Below are 15,506 nucleotides of genomic sequence, written 5' to 3' on the forward strand. Positions count from 1 at the left end.
ATGCACCTCATACAGGCATAAGGGTTATGTGATTGGGTATTTTAGGTTTATCAAGGTAAAAGAAGATTACTACTACTACTACTACTACTACTACTACTTTTTCCTTCTGTGGGACAGATCAGGTCCAGGAACCCACCAACCCCCAACAACACATAAAAAAGTTAATTATCTGCCATCTAGCTTTTTCAGGCAGCTGGAATGCCTCATTGTTAATATCTGGTGACATGACCTTAGTATACATGTGTAGGCAGAGTGGAAACCCACAAGGCACAGACTTGGAATTAAAAAATAAAATTCAATTTGTTTAAGGAAATCAGAGCTTATGTCAGAAGCAGATAAATAAAAAATGTCAGAAGCAGAAGAATAACAGTGCAAACACCTTACACATCTGGCCTAAGGTGCTGTCTACCAGAAGGTACTAATATGCTTGGTTGTGAAAATAGTCCTTTGCTTAATCCATCTGTAGAGACATAAGTGGCTCCTCAGAACATCAAGGCATGGAAAATGAGAAAATTGACCCATGATGGACCACAGTCACTCCTGGATTCTATACACTAATAGGGAAATTTCCCTTAGGAACAGCTAAGTCCTCCTTGAATATCCAGCTCAGTCTTGTAATATGCAAAACAAACAAACAAACCACCTCTCACTGACCAGGTTTGGACGATGGGCACCAGGTTGTTTAACCCTTGCATAATCATTGCTCATCAGGTTCGCACAATACAACAACTCTGAGTGGGGGTTGCATATTCAAAATGGCAGCCATACCCCTCATCATGGGTTAAATAACCTACAGTGGGCTGTCATGTCTTGTGAACAGCACCAATGACTTGGGTCAGACAACATGATAGCTCATCGTAGGTTAATTAACCCTCGGGGCACCAGGGTGCGTGCTGTCTGCCATTATGACTACTCAAGCCCCAGCTAAGGGTTGCCCTAGCTTGAGTCATCTGAACATGGGTAGCAGGGGCTATTTGAGGGTTAAACATCCCTCCTATAATCCATGGTGTGTTTTAGGGATATGTGAGGGTTGTTTAACCATCAAATAACCCCTACCACTTCCGTTTGGATGACAGAATAAGCCATGACAACTGCAGTCCACGGCTTGCATATTCATAATGGCAACCAGCACATGCTGTAGCTCCTCGTGGGTAAATTAACTGATGATGGGCTGATTAGATTAAGTACTGTGAAATACTGGCCCATTATTTCATATGTCTTCCAGAATGTGAAAATTCCTTTAACTTAGTCATTCACACTCCTCGCCCCATAATAAAGTGTTGTTAGTCACAGATCCAGTTACATAACAAGTCTAAACAAACAAGAAAAAATATACAAAATATATTGGCACATAACCCAATCATATCAGAGGAAAAGGAGTACCTTTTACAATATTCTCTAATATTCCTAAAAGCACTACAGCACTTCCAGTCTACTCTAGACCTATACATTGTAGATTCTCATTGTGATATATGTGGATATATCAAGTAAGCTTATTTAAAACGGCATGAGCCCACAGTTGAATAAACAATTCCTTTAACCTTGGGCTGTTTTTAGGGTTCCAGTATTTAGTGTATAAAATCAAATACTTTATCCTTCAGAAATCTGTCAGGTTAGTCAATAAATGTTAGTGTCTAGTGACAGATTTAATTTTTAATTGGTAGAATCTAGGATCTGCCTTCTGAGGATAGCCTTGGGCAAGTTCTTGTCTCTTGGCCTAACCCACCTGTCAGAGTTGTTGAGAAAATAAAATAGGGTAACCCTATGTACCCCCTCAGCTCTTTGGGCAGGACACAAGTATGATAGAGAATAAATGCTTTGTAACTAAGAGCAAGTGCAGAAGTACTATCTATGTAGGAAAATATCACCTTTAAAGCAGGCTTCATCCAGTCAAGTAGACTATTAGCTTGGTTATGAATATGAAAAAAATAAAAATAACACAAAGCAAAGTATTTTAACTCCCCCATTAACTAGCATCGGTTTACTTACAAAGAGAGATATTACCTGCCATCTATTTTATCCACCATGCCTTCCATCAATTTTCACTTTTGCTTTTAATATTTAAGCACTGCTTCGAAGCATTTGCGTTGTTAACTTTGGCTGAATGTCTGTGTAAATGACTATAGCAAACACAGCATGGTAAGATCATAACTGTTAGATTAATTTGAGGTATTATCTCTGTTCTGGTGTACCACTTTAATGGATATGTGAGTTCAGTCTCATTCACTGCCTCCAGTGTCTCATTATAATGGTATTTACTAGCTCTCAAAAGGACTGCTGAGAAAGTTGAAATGTAATCTTGTATTTTAGATGTGCATTTAAAAAAGATAATGAAATAATTTTCTTCCCACCAACTATTTTGTTATGGCTTGGAGAATAACTTCAAGAGAAACAGATGAAAAGGTAGACCGGTCCTTTTGTATAACAATGTGTGTGTACCACGAACAACAGTAGTTTGTTGGAATATTGCTGCTCTTGTATGTCCCATATAGCTAAAGTTTAAAATTTGAATGGAACTGTCCCATTAACAGTCTTGACATATGAAGAGTATTGGAGATAGCATCACATTACATGTCTAACTCTTTGGCCATCTTCTCTTTCACAGAACTTGGAGAAAGTGTTTGTGGAATTCAGTCATGAAGAACTGTTTGAGTTCTATAACAAGGTCTGTATTAGTGTTTTTACAGGCATTCTAACATTTTGATAACCTTTCCTTTGCCCTTAATAAGTATTACCAATCCTTTGGTTTCTAGTTGTTCTTGCTTTGAGCTCTCCTTGTAAAACATGTAATAGCCTCATCCCCCAAAGCACTGCCTCTCTGAGTTATGTCTCATATAAAGCACTAACTGAATACAGGTTTTACATTTGCTGTTTAAAATGACTTTGAACAAGGTGATGTTTATATACCTTGCTCTTAAATTTCTGAAGTAACAACAGTAAAGGAACTTTGTGAAAAGGTCTGTGTCAGGAAAGCATTTCGTTATTTTTGTGTACATAAATGGTGAGCCCATTCAGTCACAATTAACATTTATTATATTCACTGTGGATTTGCAGCCCGACAGCTATGCATATATAATATCAGTAGACAACTGTTCCTTGAACGTTTGACTCTTATGAATTTCATCGAAAAGCACATTAATTACTAGGATTCTCTCATTGCTGTGAATATATTTAATCTGCCTAGTTTGATTATTATTTCTCTTCTATTTTTATGTTTCTAAACATCTTTTTTTTTGTTGGTTAAATAGTTGGAGTCTATACAAACTCAGCTGGATTCTCTTACATGATACTGTGTGAAGACTACTTTCTCCATGACATTCCTGCCGCTTCATTATTGAAGATAGATTGGCTGACAGTGTTTGCTGAAATACTCAGTTCTTTGACCACTAACAAAATGAAATCATTGTTAAGAAAATTGAAGCTATAATTGACTTCATCATCTTTTCAGAGTCCATGGTATTAAAGTTTTACTTTAGGGGATTTGGGAGAAATACACCATATTGTTTTGCAGTTCTTTGAATTATTTTGAAGTCTATGCTGTTTTGTTTTGGGTTTTGGTTTTCATATGGAAAATGGGAATTTACATAATAGCGGGAAACCAGAAATGAGATATATATCATTATTAAAAGAACTGAAAAATGTATTGCTCACTAAACAATATAAAAAGATAAGCAAATAGACCATGGGTAAAACATTGGCCCCAATTGTTATATCTTACTGGAGAGAGAGAGAGAGAGAGAGAGGTGTGTGGGGGGGTTCTGGACATTTAACTTTCTTCACACCTTACATTTGTTTTCAGACTCTCCAAGTACAAAGGACAGCAATGTCTGTCCATTTTTGGTTGCTTTACTGGTTATTAAAGAGCTTTATAGGACAACTGTCCCCCACACGTAAGAGAAGAGAGTGAAGAGGAGTTCATAACAGATCATAAGCAATAATTCCAGCTATCAAATATCCACATTTTACATCAGGAATGAATACTATGGCTTGCCATATTGAAATAAGAAATAAAAAAAATAGAACATGGTACTCCTAAAGCACACTGAATAGGAGGTAAATGGAAAGCAGGAGAGATGAACATGTGGGGCTGCTCCAGTACTATAGCAAAGGGGAAAATCTTCATGTATGTAGGATCTTTGGGTGCACTTCAGAGTTCCTGTACAAGCAAGAAGTCTCTGCTTTAGATGCAACACTTTCTAAAATATTAAAGTATTAATTGGTAGGTTTAATGATTATTTGCATTTTAAATCATGGGTATATATATATACTCAGTCAGGACCAGAAATATTGGAACAAGGGTAACTGTTTTGGCAGTTGGCCTCTGTACACCACCACATTGAAGTTGAAAGGAAACACACCCAGATGGGAGCCAAGTCAGGACTTCAGCTGTAATTCAAGGAGTTTGACAAAAGTGGGGCACTAACCATTCAGGAAGTACAGCCAGTGGCATACACATACCCCCATCGTTGGTGGCTCATAAGTAATGGAACAAACCAACATCATTTCAAACGTAAGGATTGCCTTTAATATCTGGATGAAAATCTTTTGCAGTCAATGACTGCCTGAAGTCTGGAACCCATGGACATGACCAAATGCTGAGTTTCCTCCCTCGAGATGCTTTGCCAGGCCTTTACTGCAGCTGCCTTCAGCTGCTGCTTGTTTGTGGGTCTTTCTGCCTTCAGTCTTGTCTTCAGTAAGTGAAAAGCATGCTCTTTTGGGTTGAGATCAGGTGACTGACTTGGCCATTGAAGAACATCCCACTTCTTTGCCTTGAGAAACTCTTGGGTAGCTTTTGCTGTATGTTTTGGGTCATTATCCATCTGCAATATGAAGCAGCGTCCTATCAGTTTGGCAGCATTTGGCTGAATCTAAGCAGAAAGTATCTTATACACTTCAGAATTCATCCTGCTGCTTTTATCAGCAGTCAAGTCATCAATAAACACCAGTGACCCGATTCCATTGGCAGCCATACATGCCCATGCCATAACACTGCCTCCACCATGTTTGACAGATGATGTGGTATGCTTTGGATCATGAGCTGTTCTTTCCTTCTCCATACTTTTCTCTTCCCATCATTCTGGTACAAGTTAATCTTGGTTTCATCAGTCCAAAGAATCTTATTCCAGGACTGGGCAGGCTTTTTTACGTGTTTGCTGGCAAAGCCTAATCTGGCTTTCGGTTCTTGAGCATCACCAGTGGTTTGCACCTTGTTGTGAAACCTCTGTATTTACATTCATAAAGCCGTCTCTTGACTGTAGTTGTTGACAATGACATGCCTACCTCTGCAAGAGCATTCTTGACCTGGCTAGATGTTGTGAAAGGGTTCCTCTTCACCTTGAGCAGAATTCTGCGGTCATCCACTTTAGTTGTCTTCCATGGTCTTCCAGGCCTTTTGCTGTTGCTGAGCTTGCCAGTTAATTCCTTCTTTTTCAGGATGTTCCAAACTGTTGTATTGACCACTCCCACTGTTTCTGCAATCTCTCTGATGGGTTTATTTTGTTTCCTCAGCCTAATGATGGCCTCCTTCACTCACATAGACACCTCTTTGGACCTCATGTTGGGAGTTCCAGTGAACAGCTACCAGATGCAAATGTAACACTCAGAACCACCTCCAGGCTTTTTATCTGCATGATTGGTCATGGGGTACCCAGGAAACAAGCCACACCTGGCCATGCAGCTACTTGTCAACCATTTGTTCCATTACTTATGAGCCACCAATGATGGGTGTGTGTGTATGCCTGTACTTCCTTAATGGTTAGTGCCCCACTTTTGTCACACCCTTTGAATTACAGCTGAAAGTCCTGACTTCGCTCCCGTCTGGGTGTGTTTCCTTTCAACTTCAATGTGGTGGTGTACAGAGGCCAACTGCCAAAACAGTTATCCTTGTTCCAGTATTTCTGGCCCTGGTTTTATATATATATATGCTTTTTTCTAGCTTTCATAGATTTCCAATTTTCATTCAAAGAGAATCAGCTGTATAGTTAGTAGGTGTGGTTTTAAGCTGTTGGTTAGAGTGAAGCCCTGTAAATCTGTGGCAGAGACGTTAATAAGCCAAGTCCCCTTAGCACATGCATGGCATATTTTGGCCTACAACTCCCATCATCCCTCATATAAGAAGGGCCATGCTGGATCAGACCAGGGGTCCATCTAGTCCAGCATTCTGTTCACACAGTGGCCAGTCAGCTGTCAACCAGGAACCCACAAGCAGGGCATGAGTGCAAAAGCACCCTCTCACCCATGTTCCCCAGCAACTGGTGTACATAGGTTTACTGCCTCTGGTACTGGCACATAGCCATCAAGACTAGTAGGCATTGATAGCCTTTTCCTCCAGGAATTTGTCCAACTCCCTTTTAACGCCATCCAAATTGGTGGCCATCACTACATCCTATGGTAGCGAGTTTCCATGCGCTGTGTGAAGAAGTACTTCCTTTTATCTGCCCTGAATCTTCCACCAGTCAGCTTCATAGGATGACCCCAGGTTCTAGCATTTTGACCATTGGCTCTGCTGGTGGATGGGAATTGTAGGCCAAAATATCTGGAGAGCCACAGCTTGTGCCCACCCCTGCCATATTGGAATAGCTACAGTGCCTTGCATAAGTATTCCCCCGCCCCCCGTTTAACTTTTCCACATTTTGTACTGTTACAACTTGGAATTAAAATAGATTTAATTGGCATTTTTACCATTTGATTTACACAACATACTTAATACTTTGAAGGCGCAAAATATTTTTTTATTGTGGGACAAAAGTTAATTAAACAGAAACAAACTGGCATTTGTTGGTTGCATAAGTATTCACCCTCCTGAGTCAATACTTGGTAGAAGAACCTTTGGCAGCAATCACAGATGTGAGTCTTTTGGGGTAAGGCTTGGTGCATCTAGATCCTGCCATTTTTGCCCATTCTTCTTGGCAAAATAGCTCGAGCTCTCTCAGGTTGGATGGGGACCACTGGTGAACTGTAATTTTCAAGTCTTGCCACAGATTCTCAATCGGATTGAGGTCTGGGCTTTGGGCCATTCTAAGACATTCAGGTTCTTGTTTTCAAACCATTCTAGTGTAGCTTTGGCTATGTATTTAGGGTCATTGTCCTGCTGGAAGATGAACCTCTGCCCCAGTCCCAGGTTCCTGGCAGACTGAAGCAGGTTTTCCTCTAGAATTGCCTTGTATTTGGCTCCACCCAGCTTGCCCTCAATCCTGACGAGTTTCCCAGTCCCTGCCAATGAAAAGCATCCCCATAACATGATGCTGCCACCACCATGATTCACTGTGGGAATGGTGTTCTCGGGGCGATGATCACTGTTGGCTTTGCACTATACATAGCATTTTGCGGCAAGGCCAAAAAGTTCAGTTTTGGCCTCATCGGACCAGAGAACCTTTTTCCACATGTTTGCTGCGTCTCCCACATGCCTTTTGGTAAAATCCAAACAGGATTTGATATGGGTTGGGTTTTTTTAGCAGTGTCTTTCTTCTCACCAGTCTTCCATAAAGCCCAGCTTTATAGAGCGTTCGGGTGATAGTTGTCCCATGGATGGTTTCTTCCATCTCTGCTGTGGATCTCTCCAGTTCCTTCAGAGTTACCATTGCCTTCTTGGCTGCTTCTCTGACTAATGACCTCCTTACCCGGTCAGTGAGTTTTGGTGGATGGCCTTCTCTAGGTAGAATGGTGGTTGTGCCATATTCTTTGCATTTTGTAATTATGGATTAAACGCTGCTCTGGGGGCTGTTCATAGTTTGGGATATATTTTTTATAAGCCAGCATTGATTGGTGCTTTTCCAGAACTTTATCCCGGACTTGTTTTGATAGCTCCTTGGTCTTCATGATGCTGTTTGGTTAGATACGTTCTTGAACAAACTCTGGGGCCTTCTAGAAACAAGTGTATTTAATCTGAGAACATGTGACACTTGAACTGCACACAGGTGGACTCCATTCAACTAATTATGTGACTTCTGAAGACAGCTGGTTGCACCAGAGCTTATTTAGGTGTGTCACAGCAAAGGGGGTGAATACTTGTGCAATTGAGACTTTTCAGTTTTTTATTTGTAAATCATTTTGTAAAATATGTAGATTTTTCCCCACTTCGACATTATAGACTATTTTGTGTAGATCTTTGACAAGAAATCCTAATTAAATCCATTTAATTCCAGGTTGTAACACAACAGAATGTGGAAACGTCAAAGGGCGTGAATACTTATGCAAGGCACTGTAAATCCATTTTTACTCTGGTATACCTTAGGTGACTCTTACAGCACAATCATATGCATGTTTACTCAGATGTGTTCAATGTGGCTTAGTCTTAGGTAGAGTCACATTCGATTGAAGTCTAAAATGGAATCAGTAAGGGGGAAATATGTAATCTGCTTTACCTCTGATTCTCCACATTTAGGTTAACTGCTACCAACTGCCAGGTTCTTTACGCACCCCAAGCTGCAAGAACCTGGGCACATAAACCAAGTATACTTTGAGTTCTGATAAGGGATCTACACAATGTTGGATCAGTCCTAAGATTTTGACTTAATTATTGTTGTCAGTGTGTTAAGAAAGGGATAAAGGATAAGTATATGAGGCATGGCTAAATAGTTAAATCCAGAGTAAATTTACTGTTTCTTAAGCCATGTCAGGACATGGTTAGCTGAAGACCCTAACCTGTTCAAAATTCCTATTTTTAATATAAACTACTCAGACTGCCGGGGTGGGGAGGGAATGGAATCTTTTACCTTCTCACCTAACTAAGTTAATCCCAAACACAGTCCACATCAGCTTTTGAACTCAACTACACATGCTTTGTTTTGATCTCAACCGATCAGGGATAGTGGCTGGCTTCCACCTCCCAGTTTGTAATCAATATAGAGAAATCTACAAAATTTGGAGGAGGATCCACTTTTGGCCACAGTTACGCACAAGTACTAGAGATTGCTTTCTCTCACTCTTCTCCAAGTTCCACTGAGATTGGATGCTCTGTGACAGAATTTATTTATCTTTTTATCTATATACTCTGCCATCCTTCCTCCAAATTGCTCTTATATATGATTTCCAGGCAGTCTTTCAACGAGACCAGTCAGGGCCACAATTCTCATTTCTAGTTCATATATTTCTATATCCCTATACTTTAAGGCTATGCCTCTTCAAGACATTAAATTCCGCAAATCTGGTAAATCGTTGTATAAGGTTTTCTAATTTATACCTTATACGGATGGAAGTTTGCCACTAACTTTTATTATATTGTATCATTTCAGATGGTGCAGGAGAGGGGAAATAAATGCTTGAATGTCCCCTCATGTTAGAGACTCTTTGAACATATAAACTTATTTATTTGATACTTATTACTTATTGGAGGGACCATAGTTCACTAGCGTAGCACATGCTTTGCTGCGGAAGTCCCCAGGTTCAGTCCTCGGTATCTCCAGTTAACAGACCTGTAGAAGATGATGTGAAAAAACTCTGAGACCCCAGAGAACTGCTGCCAGTCAGAGCAGAAAATACTGTGCTCAGTGGAGAAATAGTCTGGCCTGGTATAAGGCAGCTTCCTATGTTCCTATTTATCACTGGACATAAATTCCCAATCTGTGTAAAATCATTTCCATAAGAGATTACATGGTACAACCCCATCATCTTATTCTTACCCTTTCCAGAATCAATATCTGGGTGCTTGTCTAGACAAATATAATGGTAAAAACCTGGGTACGATCTATCTATATATGAATCAGTTTTGTATAAGAAAAAAAAAGACTAGAATGTAATATGGGATAAGTAGAACAGACATTATGTCCTACAGCTATACAGGCATTTATGAAGTAACTAAAGCAAAAAGTCTGCATTTGCTGAAATATAACTATGAATCATTTCCAGATTCCACAGTGATTTATGTTGCAGGCTCAAGTTACATCCTCTGAAAAGACATCAGCAGCATTTTTGCATTTAGCAAGCATGACTATAAAATCTTAAGGTACTGGTGGCTTTAATTTCCTGCTAGTATATATAGTTCATGATCAAAACTAAGATAATATAACCTGTATTCACAAAGCAGATTATATGATTTTTCTCAGAGATAAATAAGGATGCCAAATATGTATACCTTAGAGTTGAAGACCATTCCATGTTATCAGACATGCAGGATTTATCTAAAATACTCCCTTTAAATATTCCACCAAGATGCTAATATTAACATAGGAGGGCTGAAGAAGGAATGTATCATTTTACAGCAGCTTATTTGGATTCCAAACATTAATATTTAAGCAGGAGTCTGCGTAAAATCTAAAGGAACTAGCTTTTAAACAGATTTATGCCTCTTCTTTCTGTATTGTATTTTCTTTTCTGGCTGAATGCCCTACTTACCTAGTTCCTGGAGGCCACAACACATGGCTTTGTGATTACTATGTTGTGTAGGCCTAGTCTAATCGATGCTGTCATTAATTTCTAGTGGACTACAGGTAAAACTAGACAAGACACCATTTACTCAAATAGCAATTGTGCGCATAGCTTTAAAAGATGTAAACAGCAGATGCAGTCGTCCCCCCCACACACACAATCTGGATTGGGATCGGGGCCTTTAACTCTTTGCCTGGACTATAATCCAGACCCTGCAACTGCTATTTGCATTGGGAAAAACTCCCATTCATGCCAAGGGAAGCTTTTCTTCCAGTATAAACAGGTGTGGGAGACCCAATCAAGTTAGCAACAGGGGGGAAAGAATTAACACACACACACCAGCCTGGTGCTCCCCAGATATTTTAGACATCAACTCCAATCAGCCCTAGCCAACATGGCCAGTGGTCAGGAATGCTGGGGTGTTGTAATCAGAAAGGGCACCAGGTTGGGGAAGGCTGCCCCACACCATGGTCCTGATCTGGATTGGGGTGGGGGGACCATGGTTCTTTCTTACTTTTTTGAAAGCAATTCACATAGTCGCTAACTGAATGAATGGTGCCTTGTCAAGTTTGATCCTAAGATGCCATTCCTCAGTGATATTTGTTCTAATGTTCACTGATGTTCATAAATCTTGAACCATCTCTATATATAGATAAGTGCTGTAGTGCTCTCTGACGGGGACAGGAAAACTGGCATTGGACCGGAATGTTACATTAATGCCATTCAGAGGTTAAAAACATTGTTTTCTTATTTTGTGTATTCCCCTAAAGTTGGAAAGTTCAGGCTGGAATTAATTTGGACTACTTCAGTCTATAAAAACAATGGTCATAAGGAAATGAGGGGTTTAATACAATGGCCCGTTTTACAGTATCTCTATTACATATCGGTTTAGACAACTGGTCTTGTTTTGCTTGAGTAAAATGATTCCAGAATAGAGGCTGATGAAACGTTGTTTCCCCAAAATACTCTGTTAATTTGTTTTTTTAAAAAATGCCTCTGCTATTTCTTCTGGTTTGAACTGCACCTCTTAACAAACCATGCACAAAAAAACTCAAAACACATTGTTTATATGTCTGCACAGGAGCTGTTTCTCCAGGTGGGCTGGGTTATAAGAAGCCCAGGACTTCAGCTATGTTGCTTTTCCTTTAGCTCCCCTTTAAATAGATTACAGGCTGACTCTGCTATCACTTATACCAGCTTTTGCTTGTTAATCCCCCACCCACCCACTTTTCGCTTTTTACTTTCTTTTTAGGTTTCCTTTGCTTGGAAAGCATGATCCTCAAGTGCAACTAAAAAGTACCATTTTCACCAGAGGTGAAACACTCAACTAATCTTTAATGCACTGTTATTGAAGTTTAGCCATGTATAGCACTTAACTTTCTATGTCTGCTCTGTTTTTATCTTGCATTTTAATCTTCAGTCAAGTTTAGGTGTAGCTGGTTATTGTCTTTTGGGCAAAACCTGTGATTCAAATTCCTGCTCAGCCATGAAGTTAAGTGGGTAACCTTGAACAAGGTTGCCTCCTTCTCAGCCTAACATACTTCACAGGGGTGCTGCAAGAATACAATGGGAAATTCCTATATATGTCATCATGAGCTGCTTGAAGGAAAGGCAGAATACAGATGCGATAGAGAAATGTATAATAAATAGCTATATGCCACGATCAATAGAGGATACAAATATTAATGAATAGAAAACCATCGTTTTGGAGTAATGCCTCCTGATTTGATGATCAGTGAGAACCAAAATGAAGCCTGCTGGAATTATGACCCATGAAATGGTAGCATATGGTGCCTTGGGGCTTGCCGTTTTAGGCAGCTTTGCTGCTCATGCTTTTCAGTGATCTGCTGGCCATGGAACAAAGCTAAAAATGAATAAGAACTTTGCAAGTTCTAGGTTGCTGCCATATGTAATGTAGGATAAAAACTGACAAACCGATTGGAAGAACGTAGAAATGTGATGGGGAGAAAGGAAAATAAATCCCAAGAACTGATGAACAAAAGAAGCAGAAAACCAACAAACATATATCTTTAAAAAAATGCTCGGTACCCAGAAGGGATTGAAGAAGAGGAAAAAGACCTGCATTATACAATTATAATATAAAATCATCTTACGACAACTACAATAATTATCTATGGAAAAACCATACCAAAACCAGCCCTATAGGCTGCAATTACATGTATACCTATGTGGGAGTAAGTGCAAATGAATTCAATTGACTGGCTTCTGGGTAAACATACATGGCATCAGACAATAATTTAAAACAAACACTTCAAAAAGCAAAACTAGCTCAAATAGTAGTTTGAGTCGTGGCCAGCCATTAGAACAGAGATAAGGATCCATAGCTTGAAAGGCAAGAATGAGGAGCTCAGATCATCTAGTTCAACCTGTTGCATTATACATGAATTTCCACTCCATGGATCTCTTCAGATATCTATCTAGGCTAGGTTGCAATCTTCCTTTCCATACAGGTTGAGTTTCAGTATTGAGCAGTCTGTTGTGGGATCCTGTTTACTGTTAAGAAACCTTTCCAGTATCTTATCCAAATGTTTCATCATTCTACTAATCTTAAACATGCACAGTAGATTAAAATGTAGCAGGCATTTATAGGATTCTTGAAATCCTTTCTACGCATCCCCACTAGTCATACTGGTAGCTTTTTAAGACAGCTATTCCATGATCTCCTGAGCTGGGTTTCCTCAATTTATCTAGGATTGTAACCGTATGCCCATCTAGGAATAAGCCCCACTGAAGTTAATTAAAGTTACTGTGGAGGAGACATGTATAGGATTGTACTGTCCTTCTTGCCATTAATTCTTAAAGGCTACCAACACAGTAGAGTGGGAATAATTTAGAGCAGGGGTGGGCAACTTGTGGCCCTCCAGATGTTTTGGCCTATACCTCCCCTTACCCCTCACCATTGACTATGCTGGCTAGGCCAATGCAAGTTGTAAACCAAAACATCTGTAGGCCCACAAGTTGCCCATCCCTAATTAAGAGAAAAAGAAGAAAAGTTATATGATTCATTCCAATGCATATTTACTCTGGAATAAATCTCACAGTGTTCAAAGGGGTTTAGTTCTGTGTAAATATAAGATTGCAGCCTGAAAATAAAAATGTCTAATGGGCAAAAACTGAATTTTATACTACCTCAAAGGTCTTCTAAAATATAAACACAGTTTAATTCAGTAATTTGTGATTAAGCAACATTTTCAAATCATTTACATATGACTTTAAAATGCAAACTGGACTAACCCACGATGGACATTATGTAAATATTAAGTAGGAAGTTTATGATCTATTGGCCTTCTAAAAATATTGTGTAGCGGGTCATTATTATTCCCATTTTATAGGATGGAGAACTGAGATTGGGAGTGATTTACGAAAAGCCATCCAATGAGCAGGTTTGTAGCTGATAGATGGGGACTCTGTTCTCCCAGTTTCAAATCTAATTCTTATCCACTGGATCATACCAACTCCCATTATACTATAATTAATCTGGCTCTATGTGTGAATGAATAATTCTATATATTATTTCTACCCACACACACGTTGATTTAAGAGACAGGAGCTTTAGTGCAATGCCCTAAATCCACTGAACCGTAGTATCAAATCTTCCATCCAAACTTAAAAGCTTTTAAAGTTCTGTAAAATTCTATGATGAGAAAACAAGTATGGCAGTGTTGTTAGAGGCTTAGGAATGTGTGAAATTCTGGTTCAAATCCCTACTCAGCTATGATGCTTATTGAATGGCTTTGGGAAAACCATTGGCCCTGTTCAGATGCACACGGGGGGATGGGGTGGTTAGGGTAACTACAGAGGGGGATGGGTTAGCAAAACCACAACCGGGAACCACGCAGTGCCACATGGTTCCCGTAACCATCTTCCTGCCACCACTGCCGGTAATCCCAGTGGCCGTCGTGCTGCAAAAACACGCATACCAGCTGCTCCATCCATTGCATTGTGCCAGCAACAATAGAGAAAGATCATGCTGACTAGAGCATCGCTGGAAGTGTGGGATGCTCTTAAGCTGCCATCTCTATGGTTGCGGCCTAGAAACCACCAGGAGCCAGCTTTAACCACTAGAGAGCCTGCCACACATAACAGTAAGCCACCCTTGGGCCCCTTAACCCTGCTGCAGGGAGATGATTTCCGAAACCCGGGTGGTTTTGGAACCACGGATAGTGGTTTTTCTCCCCCCAGACCACACGCCAAGCCACAAATTCTCATGGCTTTGCATTATGTGTGAACAGGGCCAATATCTGTCAGCCAAACCTCCCTCACAGGATTGCTTGCCACTCAAGAGAGCTCCTTGGAAAAACTATAGACCAGAAATCTAATAATAAGCAGCAAAACAATATTTTTATTGTGGGATTTGTCACTTCATTTTAACATACCTGAAAATAAATTCTCCTACAACATTAAAAATAGTGGGTACAATATACTGGACATTTCTTCAGCATCATCCCATACAACTGAATGGGAGTTGCATGAGAGCACAGCTGTGCTTTCTACATGGCTGCCATTATTTCACTGTGGGTTGTAATGGAGAAGTTCCCAGTAGATTCAGCCCTGTATTAATCCCTTTATTTGTCTCACAAGATCTCTCCTTTAACAGAAACTTGTCAGTCTGCTTAACTCTAAGGCACTTTTCCCCATCTTTTAGCTGGGTGGATTTTTTAGCACATCTTGTATTGACAAAATGTTTCATTTTCTTTCCTTAACACTTGGCTTTCAGTAGTCTGTAAAATACATCTGGGAGAGAAATCTATGTTATCCATCAGTATTATTTCAGTTATGTTTTTTAAAAATCAAATATCAATGCTACTTAAAAGAAAGATATAAGTGGAAAATGATGTTTGTTGTACAACCTAGCATTCCCTGACCTAGGTGTGTTTTGCTGAAGAGGTTAGCAACTTTATGTTTCACAGTACCATCAAGTTGGAATGGACTTCAGAGATCATCTTGTCCAACCCCTGCTCAATGTAGACTCAGCACTGCAGGGTAGAGCTACAGCATCTCTGACAGATGGCCATCCAGCCTCTGCTTAAATACCTCCAGTGAAGGAGAACCCACCACCTCCCAAGTCATTCTGTTCCACAGCTCTCACTGCTGAACAGCTCTCGGTGTTAAGAAGTTTC

The 15,506-nt window shown here is 39.9% G+C and overlaps 1 protein-coding gene across 4 annotated transcripts in view; it reads left to right on the plus strand.

The window, feature by feature from the left end:
* COMMD10 (COMM domain containing 10) overlaps window positions 1-13,149 on the plus strand; it is a 103,217-nt gene extending 90,068 nt beyond the window's left edge. For 2 of the 4 annotated variants that reach the window (XM_084833918.1, XM_084833921.1), the window contains 2 exons: window positions 2,606-2,665; window positions 3,249-3,643. In XM_084833918.1, the coding sequence (XP_084690044.1) occupies window positions 2,606-2,665; window positions 3,249-3,287 (99 nt within the window). In that variant the 3' untranslated portion in view covers window positions 3,288-3,643. Of the gene's footprint in view, window positions 1-2,605; window positions 2,666-3,248; window positions 3,644-9,846; window positions 9,944-11,617 lie in introns of those variants that run through there. The other 2 variants (XR_014787694.1, XR_014787695.1) reach the window with 2 other exon arrangements.
* Window positions 13,150-15,506: the final 2,357 nt, after the last annotated feature.

This window comes from Heloderma suspectum, chromosome 2 (genome assembly GCF_057233095.1).
Source record: "Heloderma suspectum isolate Gila_16-S chromosome 2, 16-S_ref, whole genome shotgun sequence".
Lineage (NCBI taxonomy): Eukaryota > Metazoa > Chordata > Lepidosauria > Squamata > Helodermatidae > Heloderma > Heloderma suspectum.